At 39.9% G+C, this 22,093-nt stretch overlaps 1 protein-coding gene across 4 annotated transcripts in view; it reads right to left on the bottom strand.

The window, feature by feature from the left end:
• Nucleotides 1-22,093, bottom strand: part of EFCAB2 (EF-hand calcium binding domain 2) — a 109,240-nt gene that overhangs the window by 7,484 nt on the left and 79,663 nt on the right. For all 4 annotated transcript variants that reach the window (XM_006063531.3, XM_044943070.1, XM_006063530.3 and 1 more), the window contains exon 3: nucleotides 21,986-22,058. In XM_006063531.3, the coding sequence (XP_006063593.1) occupies nucleotides 21,986-22,058 (73 nt within the window). The remainder of the gene's footprint in view (nucleotides 1-21,985; nucleotides 22,059-22,093) is intronic.

Genomic DNA, 22,093 nt, shown 5'->3' with positions numbered 1-22,093 from the left:
GAAGGCTGTATATTGTCACCCTGCTTATTTAACTTCTATGCAGAGTACATCATGAGAAACACTGGGCTGGAAGAAGCACAAGCTGGAATCAAGATTGCTGGGAGAAATATCAATAACCTCAGATATGCAGATGACACCACCCTTATGGCAGAAAGTGAAGAGGAACTAAAAAGCCTCTTGATGAAAGTGAAAGAGGAGAGTGAAAAAGTTGGCTTAAAGCTCAACATTCAGAAAACTAAGATCAAGGCATCTGGTCCCATCACATCATGGGAAATAGATGGGGAAACAGTGTCAGACTTTATTTTTCTTGGCTCCAAAATCACTGCAGATGGTGATTGCAGCCATGAAATTAAAAGACACTTACTCCTTGGAAGGAAAGTTATGACCAACCTAGATAGCATATTCAAAAGCAGAGACATTACTTTGTCAACAAAGGTACATCTAGTGAAGACTCTGGTTTTTCCAGTGGTCATGTATGCATGTGAGAGTTGGACTGTGAAAAAAGCTAAGCGCCGAAGAATTGATGCTTTTGAACTGTGGTGTTGGAGAAGATTCTTGAGAGTCCCTTGGACTGCAAGGAGATCCAACCAGTCCATTCTAGAGGAGATCAGTCTGGGTGTTCACTGGAAGGACTGATGCTAAAGCTGAAACTCCAATACTTTGGCCACCTCATGCGAAGAGGTGACTCATTGGAAAAGACCCTGATGCTGGGAGGGATTGGAGGCAGGAGAAGAAGGGGATGAGATGGCTGGATGGCATCACTGACTTGATGGACATGAGTTTGAGTAAACCCCGGGAGTTGGTGATGGACAGGGAGGCCTGATGTGCTACAGTCCATGGGGTTGCAAAGAGTCAGACACGACTAAGTGACTGAACTGACTGACTGATACTTGGACATGGTCCCCACTCACAGGGTTTATATTCTGGTAGTGGAGACATAAATCCATCAAAAAAACAACAAAGCTGAGTGTCTAATTATAAGTTTATATAAGAAACAATGAAGTAAAGGAGCAAGGGTCTACTAGAGCATAGAAAAAAGAAAACTTTTCTTGGCCAAATTATCAGGAAATGCATTCATAAAGAAATCACACTTGAGTTGATTATTATAAAGGATGAGCAAAAGGTAATCAAAAACGGCAGGGAAAGACACTCCCAAGTAGATGAAATTACAGGTACTAAGACCTTGTGGGATGCACCAGAGGCCAAGAGACTGAAACATACGGAGCAAGGAGGAGAATGTTTTCAGATGAGGCTGGAGAGAGAAATGGAGACTAGACCATGCAAGGTATTACCATCCATGAACATGACTTTGGTTGTTATCCCAAGACACTGTTACCCTAAATCACTGAAGGTCTCATAGATGTGTGTCTAAAAGATCACACTGGTTGTGGGTAAGGCAGCTTCTGCAGTAGTCTGAGCAGATATGATAAGGGCTTGGATTAGAGAGTGGTGGCCATGGAGACAAAAGGGGGTGTTTTCTAGAAACACTTAAAATATAAAACCAAGAAAACCTGGTACTGTATCTATTACAGGCAAGGATGAGGAAAAAAGAAGAGGGTCAAGGACAACTCCCAGGATTCTGACTTGCACAAATGAGATGGACTAATGCTTCCCCTGACATAAGGAACACTGGCTAAGAGACCAGATTAGGGGACCAATCAATCTCAAGGACTGTACTATTCATTAAATAACTAGATGCTCTGTGGAACACTGTTACACCACCACTAATTAGGAGAAGACAACACCTAACAATTTTGGTACCCAGAGCTATTAGATGAGAATGAGGAAGACTCATGCTCACAAGGTTTGGCTTTGATGGTGTGGCTGAACAGTACCTTATTGATTTTAAATTTCATGTCAGGCTATTTATGAGAAGTTGTGCATTTTCCACTCCCTTTCAAAAATCCTATTAAAAGGCTCACACATCCCAATTCAACAGTGGCGATTTTAAAAGATTTATTCTTTGAGCAAAAGATAAGAAATCTATGGGTGCTGCTAAGTGGAACACACTGTCATCAAATGACAACTATTTTTTAATGTTTATACTAGATTCTCACCTAGTATGAGGCAAGCCCTTGAACGCCACTATCAGTAAAAAATGTCATCCATCTAATGACAAAATGATGTGTTTCAGAATTTCTGAGGCCATCGATACATGAGCAATTGCTTTCAGCTGCCTCTAGATCCAAGGCAAGCAATTTGCAAATCAATGGTCATGTGGCTCTGGTTCAGATGTGCTTAAGTAGCACTCTAACTCCCAGGCCCACAAACTGCTTAAAACTAAAATGCCAATCTCATGAGACTGCCTCCAGAAGGATAATTTTTAAATTAAAATGTTGTGTTTCTATTCTGATTAATCCAGAAATCTGCTCCAGAAGCTAGAGCTATAGTTTGTTTCCCTTTCCCTGCACCCTCAACAAACTGCGGAGCCAACAGTTTTGACCATGGAAGATCAAAAATCCTATGTTATGAGCATCCTCATCAATCCACAAACGGTTCATAGTTTTTCCAAAGGGAGTTCAACTCTACAGCACGCTCTCCATCATGTGAGAAGTCACAGACACATCCTATGTCCCTCATAACGCCTACCCCACCGTGGTCATGCTCCTGGACAACTTCCACAAGCCCTTGGTGCTCTGAACACAGCTGAAACGCTATTCTGTGTACAGCCAAATGGACTGATGGATCTGTATCGAGCTAAAACTTCACAAAAATAATAAGTTAAAGCAAAACTCCAATGAATCAGGATAGCAGATGAGGCATATATTTTCCTTGATTTTTTTTAAAGACTGATAATGAACAAATAAAGGCCTTGGGGTTAAAAAAGGAAGAAGAAAAATATGTAAGTCCATCTTCAACTTGGACAGATTGTGAAAATCTTTCTATGACTCAACACTGTCCTCTAGAGGCCACATCTAATCTGCTCTTTTTGTATTAGAGAGATAAGCAATGGCATAAAAATAGTACAATTATATAATATTTCTAAATACAGCATTAATGAACTGTATAACATATACTAGACACTACCTTAGAGAAGGCAATGGCACCCCACTCTAGTACTCTTGCCTGGAAAATCCCATGGATGGAGGAGCCTGGTAGGCTGCAGTCCATGGGGTCGCTAAGAGTCGGACACGACTGAGCGACTTCACTTTCACTTTTCACTTTCATGCATTGGAGAAGGAAATGGCAAGCCACTCCAGTGTTCTTGCTTGGAGAATCCCAGGGACCGGGGAGCCTGGCGGGCTGCCGTCTATGGGGTCACACAGAGTCGGACACGACTGAAGTGACTTAGCAGCCGCAGCAGACACTACCTTACATTATTAAAAGTTTTTATTATTTAAATAAATGTATTTTAGAATAGATTTAGATTTACAGATAGCAGAGAGTTCTCATATACCTCCCAGTTTCCTCTGTTGTTTACCCTTGCATTATTATGGTACAACTATCCTTGGTTCATTGTAACATCCATTGAACCAATACTGATGTATTATTATTTACTAAACTCCATGTTTTATTGTGATTCCATTGGTTTTTTAAAAGGCATTTTAAAAATATGGTACATTTCTCTATCATAGAAGAGAAGCAAGAAAAGCAGGGTAGAACAACCTGCCTGACAATCTGGAAATGGGTGGATAGAGGGGAAGATAATAAGTGCTTCTATTACTTCTGGTGCAGGACAAACTAGTTGACTTTATGAGGCCATGAGTAAGACAGGACAAAAACACTACTTTCTATAAATGTTATGCAATAATGGCTCAATGATTATTTAAATGCCTTTAAAATTTAATAGAAATATATCAAATATTGAACCACACTCTATCATATATTGTATATAAATATATATATAGATAGTTATGCATTGAGTTATATCTTCCCCAAGTTCATATGTTGAAGTCCTAATCTCTGGTACACCTCAGAATGTGACTTCTTTGGAGACAGGGTAATCAAGTTTATCCTCAGTGAGGTAATCAAGTTAAAATGAGGTCATTAGGGTGGGCCCTACTCCAATATAACTGATGTCCTAATGAAAAGAAGAAATCTGGACACAGAGACATGCACACAGGGAGAATGTCATGTGAACATGAAGACAAGCCTCTACAAGCCAAGAAGAAAGGCCTAAAACAGATTCTTCTCTCCTAGCCAACAGAAGGAACCAACTCAGCTAACACCCTAATTCTGCACTTCCAGCTTCCAGAAGTGTGAGACAATAAATCTCTGTTGTTTAAGACACTGTCTGTGGTACTTTGTTATAGCAGTTCTACCAAACTTTATACGCTTGCACACAAACGTTCTGAGAGATATGACATAAAGGCACTTTGTAAACCTTGAGTTATTATGATTATTATTATTTAATCAGTAGTGTACACACTTCTGGTTCTATATTCTGCAATGACACCTCCTCCTAACAGAATCGATCTCTGGTGCTAAAATTTTAGACACAGCCTCCTTGACCCACCATAGGGAGCCATTTTTTACAGAAGTCTGATCCTGCCTGCTCTCTGTAAAATGCCACGTGGAATGTGGCATGAATGTATTAAACTGCTACGCATATCTAATCCCTTGTCCCTCGCCCCTGAACCCTGGCCTAGAGGAGAGGGTTTGTAGATCAGCAGCCAGGATGTCTCCACTCTGCTGTTCCCCTACTTGCTTCCTGGACTGAAAGGAGAGGAGAGCCATCTGTCACATCTTCCTCCTCTTCAAAAGACAAAAACAAAACAAATATATCTTGTTATTGTGTACGTGAATGAGGCAAAGTAAGTTCTAATTTGGTCTGTTTCATCTAAGAGAAAGGCTAATGTGCTAGAAAGGAGGTAATAATTAGAAAGTAAGCTCGGGAGCATTTATGAATGCAGAGAAAATAAAACCTCTTTGTAGGAAGACCTCCAGCTTAGCCTTCAAGTACCATTTATAGGAGGAGCTCATCTTAATAGCCAGCAGGTGTCTTCCTGGAAGAAGACTGAGGCCCCAACACACCTGGCTTCTCTTCCTCCAAAGAACTATGGTGGCAGAGGCAATCGGAAGAAAATACCCTGCTTCCCTGACACACGAAGGGGCCCGCCTCCACAGGCTAGCACAGGGCCTCCAGCCATTCCACAGCCTCTTTGCTTCCTCCGGCCCAATAAGGAGCCAACTCAATAAATATGTAAATACTGTGGTATTATTTTTAAATCAACATTTATCTAAGTTTCAAAGCATGAGGCAAATACTCTTTCTCACTCTACCTTGGTAAAAGACAGTTTTTTTCACCTGTTTTGCACCTGAGGCCATTCTGGCACAGAGAGGTAAAGCACCCCTCGTGGTCCTCAAGGGCAGTCAGGTGCTGTGATGGGACCACAGCCCAGAGTTCTTTCTCCCATTCCCACAGTGAAGTCATCAGGCCATCTCTTTTCTCATTAAAGCATTATTTATTTTAATACTGAATTCTCTGAATAGGCACAATAAAACACACTGAAAATTCATTTCTCCCCAGGGACATACAATCTGTCAATAAACTGAACTATTTCACGCTTCACAAAAGCAAGATAATACCAGTTAGTTTAGATGGTTTATAAAGCACCTACATTTCATCTAGCTCCAGGTCACCAAATCAGACATACATATGAATTTTTCAACTATTTGTAGTAAAAATATAAAAACAATGAGATATTTCAAGTTAGACTTGAATATCACATATGCAAATTTTGACATAAATTGTGTTTCAAAACCAAAACACTAATACAATTTAGAAAATACTTCTCTGCCTTGGATAGAATAAAATGATAACAAAAATTCACTGGCATTTACCAATTAGTCCTACAAATAAAAAATCCTAAAGTTACCTGCTTTAGAAAAATTATTTACTCCAAACATTTCAGATGCTGTTGTGTAAAAATTGGGATAAGTACTTCTTTGGGGTTATAAGTCCCTTTCTTATTATAAGAGGTATCAAAAAAGACTAACTCATCTTTTGGGTGGACTATCAGAGAGTCTAAGAATCAACAGGTGGCTAGACCATGTAATCAAAAAGGTCCTTTCCAACTGTACATTTCCATAATTTGAAGCAATGGCAGTCAGTTTCTGTCAGGCTATTAATCCCCCCAATTTACCCTCAGGCGCAGCAGGGGCAGGAGAGTCAGGGCTCCACTTACACTAATTTGTTTCACACTAATTTGTTTCACACTAATTTGTTTCACACCCTTCAGTCTCAGTTTCTCACCAACCCTTCCCGAGTGTCCCTCCCCACCCCACGTAGACAGAGGCAGTAAGTGTTGAAGCAATTGTCCCTCCAAGGTAATCTACTATTTATATCAAAAGTAACTATTTAAAATTGTGTTTCAATAAGATTCGAGGAAAACTGGATTGAGACTTGGTTAGCATAATGAATATCCAATATCACATAAGCTTTATTAGGTCCAGAGACAGTTCTAAAATCACACTTATAACAACATGTTAGTTTAAAATATTACTTATTCTTACATTTCATGAAGCAATTCAAACCCTCAACATATCTTCAACAACAGACTTTCTAAGAGTTTGACTACTTTAGATACCTCAACTAAGTGGAGTCATGAAGTACTGGTCTATTTTGTGACTAGAATTTTCACATAATATCTTCAAGTTTCATCCATGTTACAGTATATGACAGGATTTCCTTCTTAAAATGTTAGTTTTCCTTAAATTAGATAACAGTATGAAACAATCACTTTGATGTAATATTGAGTAAAAAGGTAAAATATTCTGGTTGTGTTTGAGTGATGGAAACAAGAGCAATCACTCCTCTATTTTTTGAGCATCCAATTTTAATCAGCATGCATTTCTTAAAGAATGAAATTTTTATAATAACATTGGAAATGATTGTGATATAACTAGCAAAAAAAATCAAGGCTGAAATTGTACATACTAAATTGTACTATAAGATTGCTGCTAAGTTGCTGCTGCTAAGTCGCTTCAGTCGTGTCCGACTCTGTGTGACCCCATAGACGGCAGCCCACAAGGCTCCCCCGTCCCTGGGATTTTCCAGGCAACAACACTGGAGTAGGTTGCCATTTCCTTCTCCAGTGCATGAAACCGAAAAGTGAAAGTGAAGTCGCTGAGTCTTGTCTGACTCTTAGCGACCCCATGGACTGCGGCCCACCAGGCTCCTCCATCCATGGGATTTTCCAGGCAAGAGTGTTGGAGTGGGGTGCCATTGCCTTCTCCAACTATAAGATTACTATTATGCTAAAAACATGTCAAGGAAAATAATATGGGAGGAAGTGCACTAAATTACTAATACTGATTATATTAAGGTGATGGATTGGGGATGTCACCAAGATGGCAGAGTAGGAAGACTCCATGCTCCCATCTTCCCACAGGCACATCAAAATCCCAACTACTTGTAAAGCAACTCTCTATGATAATAATTTGAAGACTATCAGGAAAGATGTTTCACAACTAAAGATAAAGAAGTAACCATAACAAGGGGGCTTTCGAGGTGGTGTTGGTGATAAAGAATGTGCCATAACAAGACAGTTAGGAGGACTGGAGACACTGCATTGCCAGGACCCACACTCCCAGGTGTATGACACACGCCCAGGTGTATATACGACAAACCGAGACAGAGTATGAATCAAGGCAAATTGGAAGTGGTCAAACAGGAGATGGCAAGAGTGAATGTCTACATTTTAGGCAAACTAAAATGGACTGGAATGGGTGAATTTAACTCAGATGACCATTATATCTACTACTGTGGGCAAGAATCCCTTAGAAGAAATGGAGTAGCCATCATAGTCAACAAAAGAGTGAAATGCAATACTTGGGTGCAATCTCAAAAACGACAGAATGATCTCTATTCATTTCCAAGGCAAACCATTCAATATCACAGTAATCCAAGTCTATGCCTCAACCAGTAATGCTGAAGAAGCTGAAGTTGAATGGTTCTATAAAGACCTACAAGACCTTCTAGAACTAAAAAAGATGTCCTTTTCATTATAGGGGACTGGAATGCAAAAGTAGGAAGTCAAGAAATACCTGGAGTAACAGGCAAATTTGGCCTTGGAGTACAGAATGAAGCAGCGCAAAAACTAATAGAGTTTTGCCAAGGGAATGCACTGGTCATAGCGAACACCCTCTTCCAACAACACAAGAGAAGACTGTACACGTGGACATCACCAGATGGTCAATACCAAAAAAGATTGATTATATTCTTTGCAGCCATAGATGGAGAAGCTCTATACAGTCAGCAAAAATAAGACCGGGAGCTGACTGTGGCTCAGATCATGAACTCCTTATTGCCAAATTCAAACTTAAATTGAAGAAAGTAGGGAAAACCACTAGACCATTCAGGTATGACCTAAATCAAATCCCTTAGGATTATACAGTGGAAGTGAGATATAGATTCAAGGGATTAGACCTGATAGAGTACCTGAAGAACTATGCACAGAGGTTCATGACATTGTACAGGAGACAGAGATCAAGACCATCCCCAAGAAAAAGAAATGCAAAAAGGCAAAATGGCTGTCTGAGGAGGCCTTACAAATAGCTGTTAAAAGAAAAGAAGTGAAAAGCAAAGGAGAAAAGGAAAGATATACCCATTTGAATGCAGAGTTCCAAAGAACAGCAAGGAGAGAAAAGAAAGCCTTCCTCAGTGATCAATGCAAAGAAACAGAGGAAAACAATAGACTGGGAAAGACTAGAGATCTCTTCAAGAGAGTCAGAGACACCAAGGGAATATTTCATGCAAAGATAGCTGCGATAAAGGACAGAAATGGTATGGACCTAACAGAAGCAGAAGATATTAAGAAGATGTGGCAAGAAGACATAGACGAACTACACAAAAAAGATCTTCATGACCAAGATAATCACGATGGTGTGATCACTCACCTAGAGCCAGACATCCTGAAATGCAAAGTCAAGTGGGCCTTAGAAAGCATCACTACGAACAAAGCTAGTGGAGGTGATGCAATTCCAGTTGAGCTATTTCAAATCCTAAAAGATGATGCTGTGAAAGTGCTGCACTCAATATGTCAGCAAATTTGGAAAACTCAGCAGTGCCCACCGGACTGGAAAAGGTCAGTTTTCATTCCAATCCCAAAGAAAGACAATGCCAAAGAATGCTCAAACTACCACAAAATGGCACTAATCTCACACGCTAGCCAAGTAGTGCTCAAAATTCTCCAAGCCAGGCTTCAACAGTACATGAACTGTGAACTTCCAGATGTTCAAGCTTTAGAAAAGGCAGAGAAACTAGATATCAAATTGCCAATATCTGTTGGATCATCAAAAAGCAAGAGAGTTCCAGAAAAACATTTACTTCTGTTTTATTGACTATGTCAAAGCCTTTGACTGTGTGGATCACAACAAACTGGAAAATTCTGAAAGAAATGGGATTACCAGACCACCTGACCTGCCTCTTGAGAAATCTATATGTAGGTCAGGAAGCAACAGTTAGAACTGGACATGGAACAACAGACTGGTTCCAAATCAGGAATGGAGTACGTCAAGGCTATATATTGTTTATTTAACTTATATGCAGAGTACATCATGAGAAACCTTGGGCTGGATGAAGCACAAGCTGGAATCAAGATTGCCAGAAATATCAATAACCCTTAGATATGCAGATGACACCACCCTTATGGCAGAAAGCAAGGAGAACTAAAGAGCCTCTTGATGAAAGTGAAAGAGAGTGAAAAAGTTGGCTTAAAACTCAACATTCAGAAAATTAAGATAATGGTATCTGGTCCCATCACTTCATAGCAAATAGATGGGGAAACAGTGGAAACAGTGTCAGACTTTATTTTGGGGGCTCCAAAATCACTGCAGATGGTAACTATAGCCATGAAATTAAAAGACGCTTACTCCTTGGAAGAAAAGTTATGACCAACATAGACAGCATATTTAAAAGCAGAGATATTACTTTGCTAACAAAGGTCCATCTAGTCAAAGCTATGGTTTTTCCAGTGGTCATGTATGGATGTGAGAGTTGGACTATAAAGAAAGCTGAGTGCCGAAGAATTGATGCTTTTGAACTGTGGTGTTGGAGAAGACTCTTGAGAGTCCCTTGGACTGCAAGGACATCAAATCAGTCCATCCTAAAGGAAATCAGTACTGAATATTCATTGGAAGGACTGATGTTGAAGCTGAAACTCCAATACTTTGGCCACCTGATAAAAAGAACTGACTCACCTGAAAAGACCCTGATGCTCGGAAAGATTGAAGGCAGAAGGAAAAGAGGACGAGAGAGGATGAGATAGTTGGATGGCATCACCAACTCAGTGGACATGATTTTATGTAAACTCCTGGAGTTGGTGATGGACAGGGAAGCCTGATGTGCTGCAGTCCATGTGGTCACAAAGAGTCAGACATGACTAAGTGACTGAACTGAAGTGAACTGAACTGAGACAGAGTATTAAAAAGCAGAGACATTACTTTCCAACAAAGACCCATCTAGTCAAAGCTACGGTTTTTCCAGTAGTCATATTCGTATGTGAGAGTTGGACCATAAAGAAGGCTGAGCACCGAAGAACTGATGCTTTTGAACTGCGGTGTTGGAGAAGACTCTTGAGAGTCCCTTGGACTGCAAGGAGAGCAAACCAGTTAATCCTTAAAGGAAATCAACCCTGAATATTCATTGGAAGGACTGATGCTGAAGCTGAAGCTCCAATACTTTGGCCACCTGATCCACAGAGCTGACACATTAGAAAGGACCCTGATGCTGGGAAAAATTGAAGGCAGGAGGAGAAGGGGACAAGAGAGGATAAGATCGTTGGATGGCATCACCAACTCAATGGACATGAGTTTGGGTAAACTCCGGGAGATGTTGAAGGACTGGGAAGCCTGGCATGCTGCAGTCCACGGGGTCGCAAAGAGTTGGACATGACTGAGAGACTGAACAACACTCCCAGGTAAGTCGCCCACAAACAGGAGGGCAGTCACAATTGCAGAGGTTCCCACCAAGGAGTAAGAGGTTCAAGCACCACTTGGGCTTCCCAGTTCAGGGTCCTGCAGCAGAAGATGAGCCCCCAGCACGTCTGCCTTTGTGAACAGGAGAGCTGGAGGGCTATAGGAAACAGAGACTCCTCTCTTAAAAGGTGCACATAAAATCTCACACTCTGAATGCTCAGAAGCAGTAGTCAGAAGGAGCCTAGGTCAGACCTACTTGCTAATCTTGGAGAGCCTCCCAGAGAGGCAGGAAGCAGCTGGACGTCCAAGGGGTGAAGACACTGGTAGCAGCCTTTTCCGCGAGCTTCTTCTACCACAGTGACCCCAGCACTGCCGAGCTCCATTTCAGAACCCTTCACTAGCAAACCTCTGCTGGGGGCGTATTCACCCGCCAGTGGGCTGGCGGCAGCCCCTCCCCCACGTGTTCTCCCCAGGCCACACAGACAGCTGCGGATGGACTCAGCCCTGCCCTCCAGTGGTCCAGCAGCAGTTGCACCCCTCACAGGGCTGCTCAGCCAAACCACACAGGAAGCCTATCCTACCCTCCAGTGAGAGGCAGGGCCTTGCAACCAAGTGAACTGGGGGCCAGTCCCCTCACCAGCATGCCCACAGTAGTCAGCCCTGCCACAATAGAAGGGCACACGCAGCCCACACAGGGGGCATACAGCTCTGGTGATCAGAGGGGAGCATGCTGCTGAGCCCCCAGGACATCTACATAAGGCCACTACTCCAAGATTGGGAAACAAAACTGACCTACTTAACACATAGAAATAAACAAAGAAAATTAGGCAAAATGAAGAGAGTGTAACAAGAGACAGAGAAAGACATTACATAGTGGTAAAGGGGTCAACCCAACAAGATATAACAATTGTAAATATATATGCACTGAACCCAGGAGCACCTAAATACATAAAGCAAATATTAATAGACATAAACAGAGAAATCAACAGTAATACAATAATAATAGTAGGGAACATTAACACTCCACTTTCGTCAATGGGCTTGCCAGCATTTAACATTTCAGACTCAAATCTTAGACATTCTAGCGGATGTGTAGTGGCACCTCATTATCCCCACTGACTAGAGACATTCATCATCTTTTTATGTGCTTATTGGCCACTGATACTTTTTCTTTCACGAAATGGCCATACAAATCTTTGGCTATTTTAAAAATTAGGTTGAAACATTCATATGGGCTTCCCTAGGGCACCCCACTCCAGTACTCTTGCCTGGAAAATCCCATGGATGGAGGAGCCTGGTGGGCTGCAGTCCATGGGGTCGCTAAGATTCGGACACGACTGAGCGACTTCACTTTCACTTTTCACTTTCCTGCATTGGAGAAGGAAATGGCAACCCACTCCAGTGTTCTTGCCTGGAGAATCCCAGGGATGGGGGAGCCTGGTGGGCTGCCATCTATGGGGTGGCAGAGTCGGACACAACTGAAGTGACTTAGCAGCAGCAGCAGTAGCTCAGCTGGTAAAGAATCCGCCTCCAATTCAGAAGACCCCGGTTCAATTCCTGGGTTGAGAAGAGCCCCTGGAGGAGGGCATGGCAAACCACTCCAATATTCTTTCCGGGAGAATCTCATGAACAGAGGAGCCTGGTGCGCTACAGTCCATGCGGTGGCAAAAAGTCGGACATGACTGAGCGACTAAATGCAGCACAGACATTCATATATTATCAAATGAATTATACAATATCAAATAAATTATCTTTCAAATATTTTCCCCTAATCCATGACTCAAATTTGTTTATTTTTACTTTTGGCTGTGCTGGGTCTTCATTGCTGCGTGTGGGCTCTCTCTAGCTGCGTGAGCAAGGGCTACTCTTTGCTGTGGTGTGCAGGCTTATCATTGTAGTGGTTTCTCTTGTTGCAGAGCATGGGCTCTAGGGCGCATGGGTTTCAATGGTTGCAGCTTAAGGGGTCTAGAGCTTGGGCTCAGGAGTTGCGGCACACAGGCTTAGTTGCTCCACAGCATGTGGGATCTTTTTCAGGCGAGGGATTGAAATAGTGGCCCCTGTAATACAAGGTGGACTCTTAACCACTGGACCACCAGTGAAGCCCTGTATGTTTTTGGCTCTGCCCTTTGATGGGCAAAAGTTTTTAATGTTGAGGAAATTAATCATTGTTGTTCCTTTATGGTTCATGGTTTCTTGTCTCTCTATCTAAGAAATCTTTGGCTAACCCAACATCACAAAGTTTTCCCTATGTTTTATAGATTTAGCTCTCATGTTCAGTTCTATGATCCATTTCAAGTTAAAAGAATGTTGAAAAGAGTGTTGTTTCTTTCTATTCAGATAATCATTTGTTCAAACGCTATTTATTGAAATGATTACCCTTTTCTCATTGAATGATGTTGGCACCTATGTCAAAGATATCTGTGGTTCTCTTTCTCAATTCTCTAGTCAGTTCCACTGATCTGTATGTGTACCAGTGTACAAAATATCACACTGTGCATGATACCACACAATATGTGTACAAATATAATACTCAAGATTACTGAAGCTTCATAGTAAATCTGCAATCAGTCCAGTTCAGTTCAGTCGCTCAGTCGTGTCTGACTCTTTGCAACGCCATGGACTGCAGCACGCCAGGCCTCCCTGTCCATCACCAACTCCAGGAGCCTACCCAGACTCATGTCCATTGAGTCAGTGATGCCATCCAACCATCTCATCCTCTGTCATCCCCTTCTCCTCCTGCCCTCAATCTTTCCCAGCATCAGGGTCTTTTCAAATGAGTCAGCTCTTCGCATCAGGTGGCCAAAGTATTGGCGTTTCAGCTTCATCATCAGTCCTTCCAATGAATACCCAGGACTGATCTCCTTTAGGATGCACTGGTTGGATCTCCTTGCAGTCCAAGGGACTTTCAAGAGTCTTCTCCACCACCACAGTTCAAAAGTACCAATTCTTTGGTGCTCAGCTTTCTTTATAGTCCAACTCTCACATCCATACGTGACCACTGGAAAAACCAGAGCCTTGACTAGACAGACCTTTGTTGGCAAAGTAATGTCTCTGCTTCTTAATATGCTGTCTAGGTTGGTCATAACTTTCCTTCCAAGGAGTGTCTTTTAATTTCATGGCTGCAATCACCATCTGCAGTGATTTTGGAGCCCAGAAAAATAAAGTCAGCCACTGTTTCCCCAACTTTTTCACTCTCCTCTTTCACTTTCATCAAGAGGCTCTTTAGTTCTTCTTCACTTTCTGCCATAAGGGTGGTTTCATCTGCATATGAGGTGGTATAAATCCATCTTTGTCCTTTTTGTCAAAATTATTTTGGTTGTTTAAGGTCTTTCACGTTTCCATTCAAACTTTAGAATCAGTTTGTATATTCCTTCAGAAAATGTTGCTATGATTGGTTGAAAATGTGTTGAATCTAGAGATCAATCTGAGAAGACTATCTTAAAAATATTGAGCTTTCTAATTCACAAATATGTATATCTATTCATTTATTTAGATCTTAATTTCCCTCTACAATGTTTGCTGTTTTCAGTATATGAGTCTCGTCTAAAAAAAATAATAAGTCTCATCTATCTTTTGTTAACTTTATTATTTCACTTTTTAGGCTATTATAAATGGAACTGATTGCTTAATTTTTCTAATTGTTAACTTATAGTTTATAGAAATATAATTAATTTTGTATGTTGACTTTATAGCCTGTAGCTTGGCTAACTTCATATATTAGTTCTAATGGCTTTTTGGTAAATTTCTTAGGATCTTCTACATGCACAATCATCTTGAAACATAGTTTTACTTTTTATTATCCAAATTGTGTATTTGTTGTTATTGTTTCTTGCCTTGTTGCACTAGCTAAGGTTTCAAGCAGCATGATGACTAGGAGTGATGAACATAGACACTCCTGATTTTAGGCAGAAAACACTGAGTTTTCACCAATGAGCAAGATGTTAGCCTTAGGGCTTTTTGTAGATGTCCTTAGCTAGGTAAAGAAGCTTCCTTTTCTTCTCATATTGCTGGGTATTATTATCTTCAATGAGTGTAGAATTTTTTCAATGTTTTCTCTGTATTTATTCAAATGATCATATCATTTATCTACTTTGTTCTATTAATGTAGTAAATTACATTGATTAATATTAAGCTAACCTTAAATTTCTGGTATAAACGGCACTTGCTCATGATGTATTATCCTTTTTAACATATTGTTGAAATTAATTTGATAAAATTTTATTAAGGATTTTTTTGCATCTATGTTAATATGGTCCATAGTTTTATTTCTTGTAATATGATTGCTTGGTTTTGGTATCAGAGTGATACTAGCCTCAAAAACTGAGCTAGAAAAGTGTTCTTTCCTGTAATATTTTCAGAAATATTTTTGTATAGAATTGGTACTCCTTCTTCCATAAATGCTAGAGCAAATTCACCAGTGAGTTCATCTGAATCTCTAGTTTTCTTTGTGAGAAAAATTTTAATTATAAATTTAATTTTGGTAATCGATATGGGACTATTCAAATTCTCCAGTTTTTGTTGAGTCAGTTTTGGTCATCTCTATCTCTCAGGGGATTTATCCATTTATCCAAGTTGTCAGACTCATTGGCATAGAGTTTTTGATAATGATTTGTTATTATTTGAGGATAATGAAAACCCATTCTTCATCTTAAAAATTTTTTATACAGAAGCTACTCTTTAATTTCTGTTTCAAGAAGTGACTATAGCTCTAGTACTATTAAGAACTGGTAGAAGGGAAGTTTCATAATTAAATAAAAGATAATTTAAAACATTTTTTATTGAAGTATAGTTGATTTACAATGTTATGTTAGTTTCAGGTATACAGCAAAGTGATTCAGTTTTATATTTATATATACATATGTATGTTTATATATATTCTTCTTCAGATTCTTCTCCATTATAGGCTATTACAAGATATTGAATACAGTTCCCTTTAATCTTGATATTGATAATTTGTATCTCAATGTACTTAGCTATAAGTTTATCAACTGTATTTGAACAGATTCATGTTTCCTTTCAGTGATTTTTCTCTGTCCATTTTCTATTTCACTGATTTCTGATCTTTATAATTTTCTTCCCTCTATTTATATTGTGTGTATGTTGGTCTTGTTTTTCTAGTTTCTTATGATGAGAATTTAGATGATTATTTGCCGATTTTTTTGTCTTTTCTAATATAAACACTTAAAAGTGGTAAATTGTCCTCTAAGGGATGTTTTACCTGCATCCCACAAAGTTTGACATGTTGTATCTTCACCATCACTCAGGACAAAATGTTTTCTAATTTCTTTGTGATTTCTTCTTTGATTCATGAATTATTTAGAAGTATGTTGCTTATGGGGAGACGAGAGGAGAGGTGAGATGTATGGAAAAAGTAACATGGAAATGTACATTACTATATGTAAAATACATAGCCAATGGGAATTTGCTCTGGGCTCAGGAAACTCAAACAGGGGCTCTGTATCAACCTAGAGGGGTGAGATGGGGAGGGAGATGGCAGGGGGTTTCAAAAGGGAGGGTATATATGTATACCTATCACTGATTCATGTTGAGGTTTGACAGAAAGCAACAAAATTCTGTAAAGCAATTATCTCTCAAAAAATAAATAAATAAAATTTAAAAAAAAAAAAGTATAATTCCAAGTACTTGAGGATTTTCTAATGATCTTATTCTCAATTGCTCTCTATTTAATTCATTTTTTGGGGTACTAAAAGCTACTAAGATTTGTTTTGTGGCCTAGTACTTAAACTTCTTAATGAACACTCCATGTACACATGGAAAGAACATGTATATTGCAGTTATTCAGGGTTCAGTTCAGTTCAGTCGCTCAGTTGTGTCCGACTCTTTGCGACCCCATGAATCACAGCACGCCAGGCCTCCCTGTCCATCACCAACTCCCGGAGTTAACCCAGACTCAACGTCCATCGAGTCAGTGATGCTATCCAGCCATATCATCCTCTGTCATCCCCTTCTCCTCCTGCCCTAATCACCCCCAGCATCAGAGTCCTTTCCAATGAGTCAACTCTTCGCATGAGGTGGCCAAAGTACTGGAGTTTCCACTTTAGCATCATTCCTTCCAAAGAAATCCCAGGGCTGATCTCCTTCAGAATGGACTGGTTGGATCTCCTTGCAGTCCAAGGGACTCTCAAGAGTCTTCTCCAACACCATAGTTCAAAAGCATCAATTCTTTGGTGCTCAGCCTTCTTCACAGTCCAACTCTCACATCTATACATGACCACAGGAAAAACCATAGCCTTGACTAGACGAACCTTTGTTGGCAAAGTAATGTCTCTGCTTTTGAATATGCTATCTAGGTTGGTCATAACTTTCCTTCCAAGGAGTAAGCGTCTTTTAATTTCATGGCTGCAGTCACCATCTGCAGTGATTTTGGAGCCCAGAAAAATAAAGTCTGACACTGTTTCCACTGTTTCCCCATCTATTTCCCATGAAGTGATGGGACCAGATGCCATGATCTTTGTTCTCTGAATGTTGAGCTTTAAGCCAACTTTTTCACTCTCCACTTTCACTTTCATCAAGAGGCTTTTTAGTTCCTCTTCACTTTCTGCCATAAGGGTGGTGTCATCTGCATATCTGAGGTTATTGATATTTCTCCCGGCAATCTTGATTCCAGCTTGTGTTTCTTCCAGTCCAGCGTTTCTCATGATGTACTCTGCATATAAGTTAAATAAGCAGGGTGACAATATACAGCCTTCACGTACTCCTTTTCCAATTTGGAACCAGTCTGTTGTTCCATGTCCAGTTCTAACTGTTGCTTCCTGACCTGCATATAGATTTCTCAAAAGGCAGATCAGGTGGTCTGGTATTTGCATGTCTTTCAGAATTGTCCACAGTTTATTGTGATCCACATAGTCAAAGGCTTTGGCATAGTCAATAAAACAGAAATAGATGTTTTTCTGGAACTCTCTTGCTTTTTCCATGATCCACCAGATGTTGGCAATTTGATCTCTGGTTCATCTGCCTTTTCTAAAAGCGGCTTGAACATTAGGAAGTTCACGGTTCACATATTGCTGAAGTCTGGCTTGGAGAATTTTGTGCATTACTTTACTAGCGTGTGAGATGAGTGCAATTGTGTGGTAGTTTGAGCATTCTTTGGCATTGCCTTTCTTTGGGATTGGAATGAAAACTGACCTTTTCCAGTCCTCTGGCCACTGCTGAGTTTTCCAAATTTGCTGGCATACTGAGTGCAGCACTTTCACAGCATCATCTTTCAGGATTTGAAAGAGCTCAACTGGAATTCCATCACTTCCACTAGCTTTTTCATAGTGATGCTTTCTAAGGCCCACTTGACTTCACATTCCAGGATGTCTGGTTCTAGGTCAGTGATCACACCATCATTTAGGGTAGTGTTCTATAAATACCAGTTAGGTTGGAGTGGTTGATGGTATTGTTCATATCTTCTATATCTTTGCTAATATTTTATATAGCTATTCCATCAGTTACTTAGGGAAGTCTACTGTAGTCATCATCTGGGATTATGGAATTGTCTGTTTTTCCCTCTAATCTATCTATGTTTGCTTTATGTATACTAAAGCTCTGTTATTAGGTGCACACACATTTTTGATTTTTAGACTTTCCTGATAACTTGACCTTTTTAAAAATCACTGTGCAATGTAATAATCTCACCAGCATTGATATTATTTTCCAAACATCTTTTAGTTCTCTTTTGTAATTACTTTAAATTCTCCATAAGTACACTTAGGTTTGAACTTCAAAGGACGTAGACCACTAAATATTCTTTCCACTTGTACTGAAATGTCATTATCTCCTCCCAGCTCTTGCACACTGAAGATCCCAGGTGGCTCTAACTTAATATCAAAGGAAAAATTGTTTAGTAACCTGTATGTTGATAAGATTTTCATTAACCTTTCTCATTTTTGCTGGGTTTGTGACATTCCAAACAGACAGAGATTATGTGGAACCAGTGGTTAACTACAGAATATTAAGTAGAGGGATCAATGCAGAGTGATTTTTTTAAATGATCTATTTCAAGAGAAACACTGGATTTCAAATTGATCTCCAGGAAGTGGACAACTGAAAGTTAGTATGTATCTACAATAAAATTCAATTAAATGACAATTAGAGAACCAAACACAGACTCCAATTTTTTATAGAAGAATTTTAAAGTATAGTCACTATTTCACTTCAGAACAAATGAGGCAGAAACAGTTTCAGTTCTGAAACTACTACAGAGCATTTAACAATATGACATCTACCTCTAGACATTTACTATTATGTAGCTTTGTATGTGGAGAAGGAAATGGCACCCCACTCCAGTGTTCTTGCCTGGAGAATCCCAGGGACGGGGGAGCCTGGTGGGCTGCTGTCCATGGGGTTGCACAGAGTCAGACCCAACTGAAGCGACTTAGCAGCAGCAGCAGAGCTTAGATAGCTCAGTGATCTTCATGAGACCATAACTGTTCTAAATATCTGTAATTTTCAAAAGTTGTGTCAATGTACCTAAGAAAACAGTAAAGACAAAATAAAACACTGGGACCTGAACACCTACTGTGGCTAACTGCTCAAATTGTGTGGGTGTTTTGGTAGCAAGTCATCTACACAGCAAGCAAATCCAAATATGCAGAGTGCCCACCAAGCAACAGCTGATTCCTTACAGTTATTAAATTTAATACTCATAAATCACCATGGTATTGCTGCATTCCTTTTGCATGTGAAACCAGACTTCGAAAGATTAAGTGGCTCACCAAAGGCCACACAGCTGTAAGCAGTAGTTATGGGATCTGAATTCCAATCTCCTAACACTAGACATAGTATTTGGTCTACTTTGCCAGAGAAACCTATATATAGATCAGGAGTTGGCAAACCTTTTCTGTAAAAGCCACAGCCTTTAAGCTTTGCAAATCATATGGTTTCTTAACTCCACTCTTGTAGTAAGTAAATAGCTATAGATATTATGTAAGTAAATAAGTCTTACCCTGATGATGGGAAAGATTGAAGGCAAAAGGAAAAAGGGGCAGTGGAGGATAAGATGGTTAGATAGTATCAATGACTTAATGGACATGAATCTGAGCAAACTCCAGGAGCTAGGGGAGGACAGAGGAGCCTGGCGTGTTGCAGTCCATGGGGTTGCAAAGAGTTGGACATAACTTAGCGACTGAACAACAACAACAACAAAATGAGTCTAGTTGTGTTCCAATAAAACTTTACAGAAGTAGGTTGTGGACTGGATTTGGCCCAGGATTTGTGGTTTGCTGATCCCTGCTATAGATTAAAACACACAAGCAAACCATAAAAGAATTAGGTTCTAAAGTTTCAGAGGTATTTTTCATTACTGCTCCACTTAGTCTACTCAATTACAAACAATAATTGTGATTTCACTGTAAATTCATCTTCCAGTTCATAGCTCTTCCACAGTGCCAACTTTCCTCTCCGCAATACAAATTCTAGCTTTGATGATAGTCACTTTAAGGGAGTGATCAACACTTTTTGTTAGTGAGGACCAGTGCAGGAGATGCTTTTTCCCACTATTCAGGAAAAATGACTTTGCTGCTGCTGCTAAGTCGCTTCAGTTGTGTCCAACTCTGTGCAATCCCATAGACGGCAGCCCACCAGGCTCCCCCGTCCCTGGGATTCTCCAGGCAAGAACACTGGAGTGGGGTGCCATTTCCTTCTCCAATGCATGAAAGTGAAAAGTGAAAGTGAAGTCACTTAGTAGTGTCCATACTACTATGTATAAAACAGATAATAAACAAGGACCTACTGTATTGCACAGGAAACTCTACTCAAGATTCTGTAACAACCTATATAGGAAAAGAACCTGAAAAAGAATGTATATATGTATGTGTATAACAATCACTTGCTGTACACCTGAAACTAACAACACTGTAAATAAACTATACTCCAATACAAAATAATTAAATTTAAAAAGTGTTAATGTGGAGCAACAGTCATCTTTCCAATCTATGTACTTTAGGATTCAAAACTTGTCTTCTTATACATTATTTCATTTATCTTTGAAGCAAATTCTGAAGTAAGTATTATTATGGAGAAACTGATGCAGAGGTTAACGACTCACCCAGGGTCACTTACTTCTCTTCTGGGTAAAACTGAACAGGCAAGTACTATGCTGGGTGCAGGGAATAAGGAGATAAATAAAATCATACATGCTTGCCTTTGTCCCTATCCTCTTTGTTGATACTTGGCCTTCACCAAAACCCACATACCTAATAAGCAAGTTTGAAAAGAGTTTTCTAGTGGCTGCCCAGGTAGTTTTTTTCCCTCCAGGCCTCTGCCTTGTTGAACTGAAAGTTGTACTTGAAATCTGATCAGATACTCTTCTGGAAAACCAAACAAGGCATGAAGCTCTCTGGTTTGGGGCTTCTCATCACCATTTATAAGATAAGTCCCTCCAGCAACTCATCTACACTATTACAAATAAGCATTTTCAAAATTCAATGTTAAGTGAGTTATTATTTTATTTACTACTATTTCGGGAAGTTAGTTTTATTTCCTCAAATAAATTCTGTACAGTCTCTACTCTTTCTATTCCCTGTAAACTGACATTTACTATATTCTTTTCATCTGTCAATATTCATTCTGCATACAGTCAGTCCTCTGTGTCTACTGGCCTTTCTTCAACTAATTACAAAGAGTGTAATATCTAAAGTGAGGTCCTTACTTGATCCATTGCATTACCTGGTCATAAACATTTCTTTAAGATCTGATATCAATTCTTGCAGATTCTGTTGATTTGCTAATTCACATAGCTGTCCTAGGGCTTCCCTGGCAGCTCAGCGGTAAAGAATCCACCTGCAATGCAGGAGTCACGGTTTTGATTCCTGGGTCAGAGAGATCCCCTGGAGGAAGGCGTGGCAACCCACTCAAGTATTCTTGCCTGGAGAATCCCATGGACAGAGGAGCCTGGCGGGCTACAGTCCATGGGGTCGCAAAGCGTCAGACGTGACTAAAGCGACTTAGCATGCACGCACATTCATAGCTGTCCTAATGTCTTCACTGAGTACATTTGGTAATTTAGGGCATTTTTCACTTCAGGTAAGGATTTTTTTTTTCTTATTACAAGAAGATAGATCCACGCTAAGAGTCATTCCATTTCAATCAGCCATGTATGAAAGTTTCTTAGCCTACTTACCTCTGCAATCAGATCATGTAGCTCTCCTTCACTAGGGCAGCATCCTAATGACCTGATAATTGTTCCGACCTCTCTGTGGGAAAAAAAGTAGTCAATTGTTTTAGAATA

This window comes from Bubalus bubalis, chromosome 5 (genome assembly GCF_019923935.1).
Source record: "Bubalus bubalis isolate 160015118507 breed Murrah chromosome 5, NDDB_SH_1, whole genome shotgun sequence".
NCBI classification, from domain to species: domain Eukaryota; kingdom Metazoa; phylum Chordata; class Mammalia; order Artiodactyla; family Bovidae; genus Bubalus; species Bubalus bubalis.
The sequence above is the reverse complement of the archived record's forward strand: the minus strand, read 5'-3'. Positions and strand labels throughout refer to the sequence as shown.